The following is a 17,513-nucleotide window of genomic DNA, read 5'->3' as shown; positions in this document are numbered from 1 at the left end:
AGAGCCTCTTGTGGCGCAGAGTGGTAAGGCAGCAGACATGTTGTCTGAAGCTATGCCCATGAGATCCTTTTGCCCCATGGTGGTTAGTGGGTGAAGTCAGTTCTTTGTATTTCACCGCTTCTGGACATTTTGTATATTGTGGGGCATTTTATGGGGCTGTCTGTTTTTAAGGGGAGTTTTAGTGGGGTTTTTAGGTATTAGAGCCTCTTGTGGCGCAGAGTGGTAAGGCAGCAGACATGCAGTCTGAAGCTCTGCCCGTGAGGCTGGGAGTTCGATCCCAGCAGCCGGCTCAAGATCGACTCAGCCTTCCATCCATCCGAGGTTGGTAAAATGAGTACCCAGCTTGCTGGGGGGTAAACTGTAATGACTGGGGAAGGCACTGGCAAACCACCCCGTATTGAGTCTGTCATGAAAATGCTGGAGGGCGTCACCCCAAGGGTCAGACATGACCCGGTGCTTGCACAGGGGATACCTTTACCGTAAGAGGTGTTTTAGGGGATTTTATTGTATTTTTACTGTTTTATCCTGGGTAAGCCACCATGAAATTACTGGAAAGAGCAGCGGCATAAAAATCAATCAATCAGTAATTGATAGGAGGAGTCAGAGGAGAGAGGCGGGGGAAGAGGGGCCAGGTGAGAGGCCCAGAATTTTGCTGTAGCTGTTATCTAGCTAGCCTTTCAGCCGTTGTCCAAGAATTCTTCTGCTGACACAGTGTGGGTTTTTCATTTCCTGCAGAGAGCCCATCTGGGGCAAGGGACACGCACCAACATCTATGACGGAGTGCTGCGTGTGTGCGGCGGGGCCGGGGGCGACGATGAGGCAGAATATTTCTCCACGGAGCAGAACAACAACAGCCGGGAGATGCGGGTGGTGCTCAAGATGCTGGATCCCAGCCACAGGGACATTGCACTGGTGAGCAAAAGCAGTGGGGTAGCCAGAGAGCAGAGCATGCCCTCTGCTTGCCTGCAGAGTGGGTGAGCTTCCTTCAGATTCTGGATTTAGGGCGGCAGCTTCCTTTGACTGGGGTGCATCTGTGGCTCAGTTGTAGAGCACCTGTTCCACTTGCAGAAGGTCCCTGGTTCAATCCCCGGCATCTCCAGTGAAAAAGACCAGGCAGGAGGGGATGGGAAAAGACCTTGGCCTGAGACCCTGGCTCAGTGGCAGAGCCTCTGCTTGGCAGGCAGAAGCTCCCTGGTTCAATCCCAGGCCTCTCCAGTTAAAACGACCAGCCAGAAGCAGATGGGGAAGACCTTGACCTGAGACTGTGGCTCTGTGGGCCAATAGCAGTCAGCCAATATCAGTCCCACTCATGTGTCTCAGCTGTACCTTTTGAGCAGTGACAGCCCGCCCTCTGTTATCCACAGGCATTCTTCGAGACTGCCAGCCTCATGAGCCAGGTCTCCCACATCCACTTGGCGTTTGTGCATGGAGTTTGCGTACGGGGCTCAGAGAGTAAGTATGTCCCACTCCCCACCCCACCCCGGTCTGCCTTCTGCAGGCCTTTTCTCCCTGCCTTGCTCCTGGCTCTTCAAGACACAACAGTCTGGTCTTCTGTTGTGGCCTCCTGTGGTGCGGCATCCAATCCATCCACCTCCGGACCTGATGCAAAGGTCTCTCTTCACCTTTGGATTCTCACTTTCTGTTTCACTTTTTCCCCTTCATCACCCGCAGACATAATGGTGGAGGAGTACATTGAGCACGGCCCGCTGGACGTCTTCTTGCGCAAGAACAAGGGGCGAGTAACGGTTGGCTGGAAGTTTACCGTCGCTGCGCAGTTGGCGAGTGCCCTGAGTTACTTGGTAGGTGTCTTCGGGCAGCTCAAAGCACATATGGACCCTCCCACATTTTTCAACCTTTCTGACCATGGAGTAAACCGTGGTCAGGCTTCGAGTAACCCCAGAAGCGATGCCAGCTGGCCATGCCTCCCTGCCACGTCCCCAGAAGTCACGTGTTTATGGTATACGTGGCATCATAAAATCCAGTGCTTCTTAAATAGGAAGCTAGTTTTGTTTTTGTGCATGCAGTAACTTGGCTGAGCCAATCAAGGAAGCATTCCTCTCAGCTGTCCTAAAGCCCACCTGCAAAGCAGCAATTCTCCTCCCAGGAAATGACCTGTGTGATTTGGAGATCACTTGTAACTTTGGGAGATCTCACAGCACCCCCCAGGAGGGGAGTGGCTTTTGTGTTTTACCACCCAGAGATTGAGAATCCCTGCAAGGGGGGGAATGGGAGGAGCCAGTGGGGGCGGGGGGAGTGCAGCAGGTCCAGCTCTTCCCTTCCATTCTTCTATTGTGTGTGGAGAAAAGCCACCAGAGTCCAGACCAATGAGCAGAAAGCCACTCTGTCCTCCTGACTTCTCCCCGGCTTAGTTAATTTATAACTAAATTAACTCGGACCTTCTGCATGCCCCACTGGAGTAACCCCCTCGGGGCTCTGGAGTAACCCTAGAGTTACTAATAACCCTGGTTGAGAATGACCAATCTAACAAAATGGCTGACAACAAAAAAAAAATGACCATTAATGATCCTGATCGTACAAGTCAGTGGTCAAGCAAATATTGTTATAGAATGGCTCCTTCGATTACAGTGCTACAGTAATTTCTTCGAAATTGATCACAACTCGAAAGATCTTCACTGTTTGACTGAAGGTGACCTGTGGCTGGCTCCGTCTCCAGTGTCTGCCATTTTGTGGCTGGCTCCTCCTACTTTGGCAGCAATTTCATGGCTGGCTCCACCTCCTGTGGCTGCCATTTTGTGGCTGGCTCCGCCCCCTGTGGCAGCAATTTCACAGCTGGCTCCACCTTCCGCGGCCGCCATTTTGTGGCCGCGCCCACCTTGCTGTGTCAGAATTTTAAAGGTGCCAAGCAGGCTCAGAGAGACCGGGGACTCCCGACATCACGGGGAAACAGATCCACAATGGAACACTTTTCTGAGTTGGAGGCAGAGTATTAACATGCTCTCCTCCTCCCAGTTCCTGCTGCTGAAGGGAAACATTTCCATTGGAGGGGGCTTCAGAACTGGTTCGGTCTGTGCCAGCGTCAGAGTTTCAGAGATCTTTCACGAGACTCTTTTCTCTCACAGGAGAACAAAAACCTGGTGCACGGCAACGTCTGCGCCAAGAACATCCTCTTGGCGCGGAAAGGCCTGGAAGACGGCTTGATGCCTTTCATTAAGCTCAGTGACCCTGGAGTCAGCTTCACTGTCCTCTCCCGAGAAGGTACGCCCTCGCCTGCCCTTAATTTCCTGCTGAGGAAAGCGGTGGCAGCCACAAGCCCAGATTACTTTAAGAGGGGATCGGATAAGCATCGGGATTTGAGGATCATCAGTGGCTCTAAGATTCATGCACAGGGTATCGAGAGGCGGGGAGTCTCTGTCTTCTTGCTGCAGGGGGGGGGGGCAAGAGTGGGAGGGCTCCTGGAGTTTGGGCCCAGTTGGGGGCCTCCTGATAGCCCCTGGGTTATGGTCACTGTCACCTGCCACCCCCCCTTGAACCTTCACAGAATCAGCCTCTCCATCAGATGGCTCTCCAGCCTCTGTTTAGAAATCTCCAAAGACGAAGAACCCACCACCTCCCGACGAAGCCTGTTCCCCTGAGGAACTGCTCTGACTGTCAGGAACTTCTTCCGGATGTTTAGATGGAATTTCTTTTGCATTAATTTCATCCCATTCGTTCTGGTCTGTCCCTCCGGGGCAAGAGAGAACAACTCTGCTCCATCTTCTACATGGCAGCCTTTTAAATACTTGAAGATGGTTATCAGATCCCATCTCAGTTGTCTCCTCTCCAGGCTAAACAGACCAAGCTCCCCCAATCTTTCCTCATACCTCAAACCCCTCACCCTCTTTGTTGCCATCCTCTGGACACCCTGTAGTTTGTCTACATCCCTCTTCAACTGGGGTGCCCAAAACTGAACACAGGACTCCAAGGGAAGCCGAACCAGAGCAGAGTAAAGCGGTACCATCACCTCCCGTGATCTGGACACGATACTCCGTTTGATACAGCCCAAAATCCCATTTGCCTCTTTAGCCACCGAGTCACACTGCTGACTCCTGCACAGCACACGGAACCAAAGCAGGGGCTTGTTCTACTCTCATTGCTGACACCTTTTGGTGGAATTCTTTTTTAAAAAACTGACTTGTTGCTTTGAGCAGAGCTTCCTTTGTGTTTTTTGTTAGGGACGCCTACCCACCTTGCACATGTTCAGTACCGGTTACCGTTCACTTTCATTTTGGAGACATTAATCTTTGGTTTCCCTCCCCCTCCCCCTCCCCCTCTCCCAGAGCGAGTTGACCGGATTCCGTGGATCGCTCCCGAGTGCGTCAAGGACACCGGCAACCTCAGCACGGCCGCCGACAAGTGGAGCTTCGGGACCACGTTGCTGGAGATCTGCTTTGATGCGGACGTGCCCCTGAAAGAACGCACGCCCTCCGAGGTAGTGGCTGCCTGCCTCGTCTCGCCGGTTCCACGCGTGCTCTTTGGGGGTATCCCTGAAGCATTTAGGCCGATCCTCAGGGGGAGGGGGCAGAAGGGAGGAGAGAGAAAGACTGAGTAAGAATAATCCCTGAAGAAGATCAGCCAAGAAGCAGGTCTACATCTAGAGCAGGGGTGGCCAAATTGTGTTTCTTCAGATGTCCATGGACTACAATTCCCCTGAGCCCCTGCCAGCATGCCACATTCCTGTCTGACACCCTCTTGTTTGTTTGTTTGTTTGTTTATAATTGGTAAAGGTAAAGGTATCCCCTGTGCAAGCACCGAGTCATGTCTGACCCTTGGGGTGACGCCCTCCAGCGTTTTCATGGCAGACTCAATACGGGGTGGTTTGCCAGTGCCGTCCCCAGTCATTACCGTTTACCCCCCAACAGCAAACTGGGTACTCATTTTACCGACCTCGGAAGGATGGAAGGCTGAGTCAACCTTGAGCCGGCTGCTGGGATCGAACTCCCAGCCTCATGGGCAGAGCTTTCAGACTGCATGTCTGCTGCCTTACCATCTGCGCCACAAGAGGCTCTACAACAGGGGTAGTCAAACTGCGGCCCTCCAGATTTCCATGGACTACAGTTCCCAGGAGTCCCTGCCAGCTTTTGCTGGCAGGGGCTCCTGGGAATTGTAGTACATGGACATCTGGAGGGCCGCAGTTTGACTACCCCTGCTCTACAACATACCTAAAAAACCCACTAAAATTCCCCTTAAAAACAGACAGCCCCATAAAATGCCCCACAATATACAAAATGTCCAGAAGCTGTGAAATACGAAGAACTGACCTCACCCACTAACCACCGTGGGGCAAAAGGATCTCTTCCCAGGATCCTTCAGCTGGGCAGTCTCACGTCTAGCTTTTCTAGCTTCATCCCAGGCTTGAGACCACCCTGCCTCCGGACCGCCGAGAAGGAACATTTACGGTAAACGAAACAAATCCCCCATTCTCCCCGCAGAAAGAGCGTTTCTACGAGAAGAAGCACCCCCTCCCGGAGCCGTCCTTCAGAGAGCTCGCCACCTTGATCAGCCAGTGCCTCAACTACAGTCCGGAGGAGCGGCCTTCTTTCCGAACCATCCTGCGAGACCTCACCCAGCTGCAGCCAAACAGTAAGGCTGGCAGCAGCATTCCTGAAAGCATTGAGGCCTTGTAGATCATAGAATCATAGAATCATAGAGTTGGAAGTTGCCATACAGGCCATCTAGTCCAACCCCCTGCTCAACGCAGGATCAGCCCAAAGCATCCTAAAGCATCTGAGAATAGTCTGTATCCAACCTTTGCTTGAAGACTGCCAATGAGGGGGAGCTCACCACCTCCTTAGGCAGCCTATTCCACTGCTGAACTACTCTGACTGTGAAAAACTTTTTCCTGATATCTAGCCTATATCGTTGTACTTGAAGTTTAAACCCATTACTGCGTGTCCTCTCCTCTGCAGCCAGCAGAAACAGCATCCTGCCCTCCTCCAAGTGACAACCTTTCAAATACTTAAACAGGGCTTTCATGTTCTTCACTTTCGTTGTATTTAATATTTTTCTACAGCCTGCACTTATGCGAATCAGGACCCACGTCCTTATTTCTTTCGGGTTTTTTTTTAAGGGTTTCTTGATTCCATATATTTTTGGGATCAACCCGTGGACGCTGCCGTTTGCGTCCTCTCCCTTCTTCACGATCCGCACCTGCCGTGCCACCTCTGAGCTCTTTCTCTCCTGTTTCAGATCTCCTCGACATCACCTCAGTTAACCCCGAGTGTCCCGTGTCCGACCCAACCGTCTTTCAGAAGCGGTACTTGAAGAAGATCCGAGATCTGGGAGAGGTAAAGAAAGCTCTTTGGTTTCCCGTTTTGTCAGTGATACGACTTCGAGGGACCCTTTTTTGCCTCTGTGGGCGCCTTCGGAATTTTTACGCAGCGAGGTAGCCGCCACAGGAGGCAGAGCCAACGGCAAAATGGCTGCCACAGAAGGTGGAGCCATCCTTAAAATGGCTGCCACAGCTTGCCTGAAGTCATATTGGGAAGATCCTTGCGCTGTGATGTCAGCTGCTGTCCCGATATGACTTGTTTAAGAGGGGTGGTGTAAAAGTCGAATGAATGAATGAATGAATGAATGAATGAATGAATGAATGAATGAATGAATGAATGAATGAATGAATGAATGAATGAATGAATGAATGAATGAATGAATGAATGAATGACATTTTAAAAATCTGCACTGCCAGTGAATTCTGCAGTGGCCCATCACAAACCTTGCTGGACAAATGTGCCCATGAATCACACTCATTTTCTAAAACCACTGAGCAAGCGCCAGAAAGGAGGTTGGCAGGTGTCATGATGCTCATGGGCATCGTGTTGGGGACCTCTGGTCTGAGAATCAGCCCCTGGGCTGTACACTGAGAGCGTGACCTCCTTCTCCGATTAATTGCTCGTGGCAACAAACTGGCTTTGTTCCCTCGCCCGCTTTGCTAGGGCCACTTCGGCAAGGTGAGCCTGTACTGCTACGATCCCACCAACGACGGCACGGGCGAGATGGTGGCCGTGAAGTCCTTGAAGTCGGGCTGCAGCCAGCAGCTCTTGGCCAGCTGGAAAAAGGAGATTGAGATCCTGAAGACCCTCTACCATGAAAACATCGTCAAATACAAGGGATGCTGCAGCGAGCAAGGTACGGACCCTCTGACCTTGGGGCCCCAGGGCTGACGGAGGGAGGAAGAAGGGCCTGATCCTGCCTCTCCTCCATGCTTCCTTTCCCCCTCATTCTACCCACGCAAGAAAATAACTGAGGATTCTATACCTCCGCATCCCTCTCTGGCACTGCCTCCCTGTCTGTCTCTGTCTCCCTTTCTGCTCTCCCTCTGCGTCCCTCTCTAGCTCCACCTCCCTTTCTGGCTGCATTTCCCTCTCTGTCTCCTTTTCTGGCTCTGGCTCTGCCTCCACCTCCCTTTCTAGCTCTGCCTCTCTTTCTGGCTTTGCCTCCTTCTCTGGCTCTGCCTCCCTTTCTGGCTGCATCTCCCTCTGCCTCCCTCTCTAGTTCTGCCTCCTTGTATAGCTGCACCTCCCTCTCTGTCTCCCTTCCTCGCTCAGCCTCTTTTTTTGGCTCCCTTTTGAGCTCTGGCTCTTCTCCCTCACTGCCTCCATCTCCCTTTCTGATACAGTCACGGCCTCCCGGTCTATATCTGTCTTCCTTTCTAGCTCCACCTCCCTCTGACTCCATCTCCGCCTGGCTATCTGCCTCCTTCTCTGCACGGTGCTTTAGGTCTCTTTTAGAGGGGCAGGAAGGTCAGACCGAAGAGTTCCAACCCCCACATCTGACTCTCCATTTACAGGGGAAAAGGTCGTGCAGCTCATCATGGAGTACGTGCCTCTGGGGAGCCTCCGGGATTACCTTCCGAAGCACCACGTCGGCCTGGCCCACATCCTCCTCTTTGCCCAGCAGATCTGCGAGGTGCGGAATTCACATGCCGAAAAAATTCCCATTCCCTGTGGTGGGAATAGAGGAAGCTACGGGGGGGGGGGGGAGAGAGGGACTGGGGCAGGCTGGTTTTCCTCTTCCCTTATTTGGGGAAGGAATTCTTCAACCCAGAGGCTGGGAACCTCTCAAGCCCCTCAGCGGCTGGGCCTTCGAGCCTCCTCCACCAAGGAAACTGGGCGCTCACCCTGCGTTTGCTTTCGGCAGGGCATGGCTTACCTCCACTCCCTCCGCTACATCCACCGGGACCTGGCGGCCAGGAATGTGCTCCTGGAGAACGAGAACGTGGTCAAGATCGGGGACTTTGGGCTGGCCAAGGCCATCCCGGAAGGGCACGAGTACTACCGGGTGTGCGAAGATGGAGACAGCCCCGTCTTCTGGTAGGGACACCCTCGCCGGACGTCTGGGCACCCGAGGGGGTCAGGGTGGGAAAGGGCTTGTCCGCTCACAGCTGTCTTAATGACGATCCAGTGGGGGTTTTGTCAGTGCCTGCCTCGGCGTAGCAGCCCTGGACAGCCCCTGTGGCCTCCCGTCCAATCACTAACCAAGGCTTCGCTATGGAGATCTGATCTGATTGGGCTATCCTGGGTCATTCCGGTGGGGGCAGGAGGCAGACACGGGTGGTTTTGACAGTGCCTGCCTCGGTATAGCAACCCTAAACTGTGTTTGGGGTCTCCCATTCAAGTACCAGCCAGGGCAGGCTCCACTGGAGCTTTCCAGAAGGGCCTCCTGGATGCTGTTAACAAACACGGCTAGACAAATTCAGTGGCTACTATCTGGGGCTACTGAAGGGAACCTCCATGTTCGGAGGCAGTCGGCCTCTCTATCCCAATGCCATGAGCAACTTCAGGGGAAGGCCTTGGCTTCTGTTGCTCTGTGGTTGGACGGCCCTGTGGTTGGATGGCCGTGGAGCTGGTTGGCCGCTGTCTGAGATGGCGGAACTAGGTGGAACCTCCCTGGCCTGACCCAGCAGGGCTCTTCTGAGTGTCTTCTCAGGGGAAGGCCTCGGCCTCTCTGCCCTGTGGCTGGCCCTGCAGAGGAACTGGCTGGCCCCTGGGTGAGACGGGAGGCTGGACTGGAGGGACCCTCCCTGGCCTGACCCAGCAGGGCTCTTCTGAGGGTCTTCTCAGGGGAAGGCCTCGGCCCCCCTGCCCTATGGCTGGCCCTGCAGAGGAACTGGCTGGCCCCTGGGTGAGACGGTAGGCTGGACTGGAGGGACCCCCCCTGGCCTGACCCAGCAGGGCTCTTCTGAGGGTCTTCTCAGGGGAAGGCCTCGGCCTCTCTAGCCTGTGGCTGGCCCTGCAGAGGAACTGGCTGGCCCCTGGGTGAGACGGGAGGCTGGACTGGAGGGACCCTCCCTGGCCTGACCCAGCAGGGCTCTTCCGAGGGTCTTCTCAGGGGAAGGCCTCGGCCTCTCTGCCCTGTGGCTGGCCCTGCAGAGGAACTGGCTGGCCCCTGGGTGAGACGGTAGGCTGGACTGGAGGGACCCCCCCTGGCCTGACCCAGCAGGGCTCTTCTGAGGGTCTTCTCAAGGGAAGACCTCGGCCTCTCTGCCCTGTGGCTGGCCCTGCAGAGGAACTGGCTGGCCCCTGGGTGAGACGGGAGGCTGGACTGGAGGGACCCTCCCTGGCCTGACCCAGCAGGGCTCTTCCGAGGGTCTTGTCAGGGGAAGGCCTCGGCCTCTCTGCCCTGTGGCTTGCCCTGCAGAGGAACTGGCTGGCCCCTGGGGGAGACGGGAGGCTGGACTGGAGGGACCCTCCCTGGCCTGACCCAGCAGGGCTCTTCCGAGGGTCTTCTCAGGGGAAGGCCTCGGCCTCTGCCCTGGTTTTGGCCCTGGGTGAGGAAGGATGCTGGAATAGATGTGCCCCTAGTCAGATCCAGCTGGGCTCCTCTGATCATCTTAGGTGGACCTTTCCTTCCATTCAGAAAGTCCTTTGACCTCGTACTCAGCACTTCCTCGTCCGTGTTTCTTTTGTGCCACAGGTATGCCATGGAGTGCCTGAAGGAGTGCAAGTTTTACTACGCCTCCGATGTCTGGTCTTTCGGGGTGACTTTATACGAGCTCTTGACACACTGTGATCCTAGCCAAAGCCCCCCAACGGTGAGTCCCACAACTGGGGATATCAGTGGGTGAGAACGCTGCAATGGCTAAGACACGAGCCTCTGCTGGGCAGGCAGGAGGTCCCAGGTTCAATCCCCGGCATCTCCAGTTAAAAGGACCAGGCAGGAGGGGATGGGGAAGACCTTGGCCTGAGACCCTGGCTCAGTGGCAGAGCCTCTGCTTGGCAGGCAGGAGGTCCCAGGTTCAATCCCTGGCATCTCCAGTTAGAAGGACCAGGCAGGAGGGGATGGGAAAGACCTTGGCCTGAGACCCTGGCTCAGTGGCAGAGCCTCTGCTTGGCAGGCAGGAGGTCCCAGGTTCAATCCCTGGCATCTCCAGTTAGAAGGACCAGGCAGGAGGGGATGGGAAAGACCCATCCCGTCAGTAGCACAAGGAATTCTGACCTATCTATACATCTGGAGCCCTTCTTTTTTGGAAGGCCAGGGCTCCCTGGTGCATGATCTGCATTCACTAATTGTTGGTTTCTCCCCCCCCCCCCCCCCGGTTGCTTCAGAAATTCATCGAGATGATTGGCGTAACTCAGGGTCAGATGACCGTGCTGCGGCTGATAGAACTGCTGGACAGGGGGAGGCGGCTGCCCACCCCCAAGGACTGTCCCTCTGAGGTGAGTCCCAGAATGTCGCGCCAGAGGCTGGCGAAGGTCTTAAGAATGGCCGGGGCTCTTCGGAAGGCCAGAGCATCCCTGGGAATGCCGTTGCCTCTTCAGCTTCTGTAGTCCAGCTAGGGGCTTAAAAATCAGGGCTGGTCCGGAGAAAGGAGCCCTCTGGACAGGGACGAATTCCAGTCGGCCGCTCTGGAGGGGAAACGTAGATGTTCCGCCCGGGCTTTCGACAGATTCCATTTCAGCACAACCACCTTGTGTGCCTCCCTCTCGCTCTTTCGCCCCCTCCTGCCCTGCGCTCCCCGTTCACCCGTGCCTCTTCCCCCCCCAGATCTACCGCCTGATGAAGAACTGTTGGGAATCAGAAGCCGCCTTCCGCCCGGCCTTCGCCAACCTGGTGCCCGTCCTCAAGGCCTTCCACGAGAAGTACCGGGCCCAGGCCCCCTCGGTCTTCAGCGTCTGTTGAGACCCCTCCCCCGGAGCCTACGCTCTCGTTTGCACTCGGCCCCAGAGCCCCGGATGCTGCTTTGGCGCGATCGGCCTGCCTCGGGGATGCCGCCGTCTGGCGCTTGGCCTCCGGAACTCACGTCAAGCACCCCAGCCTTGGCGGAGGCGGCCCGGTCCCCATCCCACCAGATGTGATTCAGCCTGAGCCCACCCGTTTGCTCCTCTGCTCCCTACGAAGGCGGAGGGCGGGTGGCGGAACAGCGCCGTCCGACGGAACGCTTGCCGGAGAAGACGCACTGCAAGCGTTATGGACGCCAGCGGGCGAGCGGACTGCGCTCTGCCTTCACGGACTTCTGGGCCCGTCGGTCAGTCTGGCATGGACGAAGTGACCGGCTCGGGCCAAAAAGACGCTTGAGTCCCACCGCGTTAGGAAGTCAAGGCGGCCAAGGTCCCGCGCGGTGGGAAAAGGCCGCATAGGAATTGATGTGAGCTGCATAGACAACTTAGGGCTATTTGTACTTACAGACAGCGGGGGACACCGTCCGGCTGTTTCCGGTTCCCTGCAGCTCCTTTCTAAGGAAACGGGGGGGGGGGATGTCAGTCCCCTCCCCGAGACCTCCCGTTAATCTACGTTCACAGCTATTGCTTCGAATACCCAAAGATATGTGAACTTGCCCCTCTTCCCCATTTCCCGAGTGTTTTGACAACGGCTGGAGGGCCTGGATTCCTTACAGGCCGCTCTTCTCTTTGTGCAGCATGCAGGAAGATTCCAAGGGAGCACCTGTACAGAAGGTCTGCTGGGAAAGATTGGTTTGTCTTTACGGAGGGGCCCTTGGGGGCGCTTCCCCAGAACGGATTTCGCCTGACGGCTTCGAGGCGACTGCTGAGAGCAGCTCCTCGTCGCCTGTGACCGTTCTCGGGGCTCTGTTGGATGCCCAGCTTGTTTGGAACTGCTGAATCTTTCAGGGTCTTTCCTTGCCTGTCGTCCGACCAGAAAATGTGAATTTGAAGGAGGGACGGAGTGGGTGGGGCGGAGGCCGGAAGGAAACGCCGAGCCTGTATATTGCACCGCAACCCCATGGGGAGCAAACTTGAGTCGCAGCCGTGGCCCTTCTGTGGTACCCTGGGGAGCCCAGCTGCCGCTTATACCTCAGAGGAAGGGACCTCCTGCCATTCGGCCTTAACTGTTAGCCACTTGCCTTTTTTGCGTTGGAAACCCCGAGGATTTTTGCTTTCTCTAACCAACATTCTGGTTCCCGGTTTCACCTCGGCGTATGTCACGTCCTGTTTTCACGGCTTCATCTCAGACCCCGCCAGAAATCGCGGAAGCCACAAGACGTCCACGTCGGACGGCGTGCTGCAGAGCTGCTTAATTGCTGCAGAGAGAGCCAGTTTGGTGTAGTGGTTAGGAGTGCGGACTTCTAATCTGGCATGCCAGGTTCGATTCTGCGCTCCCCCACATGCAGCCAGCTGGGTGACCTTGGGCTCGCCACAGCACTGATAAAGCTGTTCTGACTGAGCAGGAATATCAGTGCTCTCTCAGCCTCACCCACCCCACAGGGTGTCCGTTGTGGGGAGAGGAAAGGGAAGGCGACTGTAAGCCGCTTTGAGCCTCCTTCGGGTAGGGAAAAGCAGCATATAAGAACCAACTCTTCTTCTTCTTAACGTCCATGCCCTTCAGTGCTGCCCTGCCCTGCCCCTCGCCCGCCTACATTCCCAGGGGCACGTGGTTCCCTCCTGACTTAGGGGGGTTTGTCGGATCGGATTCTTGAGGACCTGGTCCCATACCGGATGCGGGCGGGGAGGGGACGCCTCTGTCGACAGACTTGTCACTCTGGTGCCTCATCCCACCAAGAGGGGCCTTGAGAGAGTCCAAATGCCCTCGATTCCCTCCTTGGTGGCTCACAGCACTTGTTTTGCCGAAAACACAGAAAAGGCCAGGGCTTGGTGGGCCAGAATGTTTTCATTAATCTAGCTGGAGTGGGGAATGGCCCGTGCGCACCCCTCAGTCCAGGAGCCTTTCCCATCATTCCAGAGCTCCACAGGATAGAAGCAACCTCTGTCTTACTCATGAGTAGCCACCCCCACCACCTCCCAGTGGAAGGGAGGGAGCCTCCTGCATTTACCACCAGATATTCTAGGACTTTGAACCATCCGGGCCGAGGGATCTCCTTGTCGACGTGCGTCTTTGAGCCCCGTCGTACAGCAGGCATTGTTCATGCGTCTTAAAATAGCTACGGCTGGGCGTTCAGTTCCTTAGCCGCTCTGTTAACGTTTGACCATCGGCAAAGAAGTGGAGAACAGATTCGGAGGCCTATCTGTGAGCGCGGTGCGGGTTTCAGAGGGTGCGGACCCCTGCGAGACCCCCTCCCCCCACGGCTGATTCAAGCCCCGTGCACGGCCTTCAGCGGCGTGACATATCCTGCCCCTGTCTTTTTGTCATGAAAATGGGAGGGGGGGGTTGCGACTCTCTAGTCCAGGGGTAGGCAAACTGCGGCCCTCCAGATGTCCATGGACTACAATTCCCAGGAGCCCCTGCCAGCATTCGCTGGCAGGGGCTCCTGGGAATTGTAGTCCATGGACATCTGGAGGGCCGCAGTTTGCCTACCCCTGCTCCAGTCCGGGGAGGACCCCTTTTGCCCAAGATGGATTTGCAGAAGATTCAAGTCCTTGTTGCTGCAGAAGCTACAACCACAACGCTTGGTTAAGCTGGTGCCGCTGGCCTTAAAAACCTTTCCTACGCCCACTCTGGCCCCCTTAAAAGAAGTTTCTTTCCTGTTAACGTAGCTGCGTTGCACGAGCTTGGCTCTGGGGCTGTGTAGCCCTGCAGCCCCCTCCTCCGCTGGCCTTTTGGCCCCCAAAGCATTTAGCGGCATTGTGCCTTTTCTTTCGGGAGTTGCGACAGAAGGAACGCCGGAGACAAGGGCTGCCCCCTCCGCAGAAGCAGGAGCAAACTTCACCCCGCTTGTTTGGGGCGTGGGTGCGCGTAGACATGCACACCCGTGCGCAGGCATGCGCCACAAGAGGGGATTCTGCACCCGGAGCCGTTTCTGCACTGTGAAGGTCCTCTCAAGTACTCCGAGGCCTAGCCCCAGCTAGAGCCGCCAGCCACTGTAACCCGGTTGCGATCTGTACGTTTTCCTTCAAGTAAACTTGGAACTGTTAACGTTTCTCGGGTCCGTCGGTCGTTACAGTCAAAACTGGGGTGGGGGGTGGGATTGGGAGGGACGATACTGACCTTGATGCACTAAGGGTCTGATTCAGTAGGAAGGGAATTTCACTCGAGGACCGTGGCTTTGTGGGAGAACATCTGCCTGGCAGGTGGGAGGTCCCAGGTCCAATCCCCGGCATTTCCGGTTAGAAAGGATTGGCTAGAAGGGGATGGGAAAGAGCCACTGAGTGGACCAGGAGCAGTCAACCTGCGGCCCTCCGGATGTCCATTGACTACAATTCCCATGAGCCCCTGCCAGGCTAGACAGGATTGGCTAGAAGGGAACGAAAGGGCCACTGAGCCACTGCCAGTCTGAGTAGACCAGGGACAGTCAACCTGCGGCCCTCCAGATGTCCATGGACTACAATTCCCATGAGCCCCTGCCAGCTGGCAGGGGCTCATGGGAATTGTAGTCCATGGACATCTGGAGGGCCGCAGGTCGAAGATCACCTAGAGAGCTTCCATGGCGGTGTGGAGATTTGAGCTGGGTTATCCCAGATCCTAGGCGTAGTGATCCCAGACCTTGATCCTGTGGACACCTTTGGCGCTTCAGAGAGAGGCTGGTGGGCGCAGAAAATGCCTGCCAAATCCTGGGAAGCCTGTCCGTCACCCCACGGCAAGAGCTCAGGGGGGGAAATTGACAGCCAACTTCAACGTCACAAAATTTCAGGCAGAAGATCTGCTTCATGGGATCCCTTTCAGCAGCTCAGCCAATCACAAGCCTTGCTAGGGAACGGCCCCACCCGGCCCAGCCCACGTTCTAAAATCACTTAATCGGCATCTAAAGCAGCATTGATGGGTGTCGTGGTGTCCCCATGCTGGTGCAATCACACTAACCACGACACCCCACTGGTGTATTTACAGGCATTATTTATTTGTTTATTGTATTTATATACTGCCCTCCCCGAAGGCTCAGGGCGGTTTACACGAAACACCAAAATAGTACAGGTAACATAATTCTGGTAACAGTAAGGTGGTAACAATAACATAAACATAACAACAATTAAAGGATGGTGAAACTGCAAAGAGTTATGCAAATAGAAGTTATGTAAGCTGGGAAGCAGAGGTGGCCAGTCTGTGGCTCTCTAGCTGTCCACGGACTACAATTCCCACGAGCCTTTGCCAGCTGGCATGGGCTCATGGGAATTGTGGTCCACCATCTGATGACCCACAGTCTGGCTACCCCTGCTGGTGAGGAACGGAAGTAGAGCAAGGCTGCACACACCCTAGCATGGTTACGAGCCCTCAGTGGCCAAGGTCCAGGATAGTTGATATAGTTTTCTCCTTCCAAAGAGTATCTGCCACGAACTGCAAACTATTAACCAGCAGTGTTGATAAAGGAGGGGAAATCGAGGTTGCACTTTGCACCTCTCCAAGAGCACAGCCAAGTTAATAATCCAACCAGTGTGGTTTAGCTGTAATTGAGAGAAATATTTGGGGTCAGCCTTTCAAATTACAAAATTATGCACGGGGTTACCAATACTGTTTTCCCCTCAAAATCCTAGCTGTTCTGATTGCATGCACACCTTCCCACCCATTTCTGGGGCCTCCAAAATTCTCTCTTCTGAATGCCTGGGATGTTTGCTGGTCATGGTGGGCAGGTGTGGCCTGAGGTCCAAATCCAAACCTGCTTCATAGGTCCCTCCTCCCAAGCAGCCCTTTTCTCCAGGGGAACTGATCTCTGCAGTCGAGAGGAGCTGGAATTCCAGGGGATCCCCAGGCCCCACCTGGAGGCTGGCATCCCTGACCCTCAGTGGGGTCCAAGGCCACAGAGTCCCCCCTCCCAAGCAGCCCTTTCCTCCAGGGGAACTGATCTCTGCAGTCTGGAGAGGAGCTGGAATTCCAGGGGATCCCCAGGCCCCACCTGGAGGCTGGCATCCCTGACCCTCAGTGGGGTCCAAGGCCACAGAGTCCCCCCTCCCAAGCAGCCCTTTCCTCCAGGGAAACTGAGCTCTGCAGTCTGGAGAGGAGCTGGAATTCCAGGGGATCCCCAGGCCCCACCTGGAGGCTGGCATCCCTCACCCTCAGTGGGGTCCAAGGCCACAGAGTCCCCCCTCCCAAGCAGCCCTTTCCTCCAGGGGAACTGAGCTCTGCAGTCTGGAGAGGAGCTGGAATTGCAGGGGATCCCAGGCCCCACCGGGAGGCTGGCATCCCTGACCCTCAGTGGGATCCAAGGCCACAGAGTCCCCCCCTCCCAAGCAGCCCTTTTCTCCAGGGGAACTGATCTCTGCAGTCTGGAGAGGAGCTGGAATTCCGGGGGATCCCCAGGCCCCACCTGGAGGCTGGCATCCTTGACCCTCAGTGGGGTCCAAGGCCACAGAGTCCCCCCTCCCAAGCAGCCCTTTTCTCCAGGGGAACTGAGCTCTGCTGTCTGGAGAGGAGCTGGAATTCTGGGGGATCCCCAGGCCCCACCTGGAGGCTGGCATCCCTAACCCTCAGTGAGGTCCAAGGCCACAGAGTCCCTCCTCCCAAACAGCCCTTTACTCCAGGGGAACTGAGCTCTGCAGTCTGGAGAGGAGCTGGAATTCCAGGGGATCCCCAGGCCCCACCTGGAGGCTGGCATCCCTGACCCTCAGTGGGGTCCAAGGCCACAGAGTCCCCCTCCCAAGCAGCCCTTTCCTCCAGGGGAACTGAGCTCTGCAGTCTGGAGAGGAGCTGGAATTCCAGGGGATCCCCAGGCCCCACCTGGAGGCTGGCATCCCTGACCCTCAGTGGGGTCCAAGGCCACAGAGTCCCCCCTCCCAAGCAGCCCTTTTCTCCAGGGGAACTGATCTCTGCAGTCTGGAGAGGAGCTGGAATTCCAGGGGATCCCCAGGCCCCACCTGGAGGCTGGCATCCCTGACCCTCAGTGGGGTCCAAGGCCACAGAGTCCCCCTCCCAAGCAGCCCTTTTCTCCAGGGGAACTGAGCTCTGCAGTCTGGAGAGGAGCTGGAATTCCAGGGGATCCCCAGGCCCCACCTGGAGGCTGGCATCCCTGACCCTCAGTGGGGTCCAAGGCCACAGAGTCCCCCCTCCCAAGCAGCCCTTTTCTCCAGGGGAACTGATCTCTGCAGTCTGGAGAGGAGCTGGAATTCCAGGGGATCCCCAGGCCCCACCTGGAGGCTGGCATCCCTGACCCTCAGTGGGGTCCAAGGCCACAGAGTCCCCCTCCCAAGCAGCCCTTTTCTCCAGGGGAACTGAGCTCTGCAGTCTGGAGAGGAGCT

General features: G+C 56.0%; 1 protein-coding gene across 2 annotated transcripts in view; it reads left to right on the top strand.

Moving 5' to 3' along the window:
* TYK2 (tyrosine kinase 2) overlaps positions 1-13,614 on the top strand; it is a 59,074-nt gene extending 45,460 nt beyond the window's left edge. For both annotated transcript variants that reach the window (XM_077329781.1, XM_077329780.1), the window contains exons 12-24: positions 736-912; positions 1,365-1,452; positions 1,672-1,799; positions 3,081-3,216; positions 4,278-4,429; positions 5,430-5,580; positions 6,187-6,284; positions 6,933-7,125; positions 7,787-7,905; positions 8,137-8,309; positions 9,913-10,030; positions 10,545-10,655; positions 10,984-13,614. In XM_077329781.1, coding sequence (XP_077185896.1) covers positions 736-912; positions 1,365-1,452; positions 1,672-1,799; positions 3,081-3,216; positions 4,278-4,429; positions 5,430-5,580; positions 6,187-6,284; positions 6,933-7,125; positions 7,787-7,905; positions 8,137-8,309; positions 9,913-10,030; positions 10,545-10,655; positions 10,984-11,118 — 1,779 coding nt within the window. In that variant the 3' untranslated portion in view covers positions 11,119-13,614. The remainder of the gene's footprint in view (positions 1-735; positions 913-1,364; positions 1,453-1,671; positions 1,800-3,080; positions 3,217-4,277; positions 4,430-5,429; positions 5,581-6,186; positions 6,285-6,932; positions 7,126-7,786; positions 7,906-8,136; positions 8,310-9,912; positions 10,031-10,544; positions 10,656-10,983) is intronic.
* Positions 13,615-17,513: the final 3,899 nt, after the last annotated feature.

The sequence above is a fragment of the Paroedura picta genome, chromosome 3 (genome assembly GCF_049243985.1).
Source record: "Paroedura picta isolate Pp20150507F chromosome 3, Ppicta_v3.0, whole genome shotgun sequence".
Classification (NCBI taxonomy): Eukaryota; Metazoa; Chordata; class Lepidosauria; order Squamata; family Gekkonidae; genus Paroedura; species Paroedura picta.
Note: the sequence above shows the minus strand (reverse complement) of the source record. Positions and strands in the feature narration are given on the sequence as shown.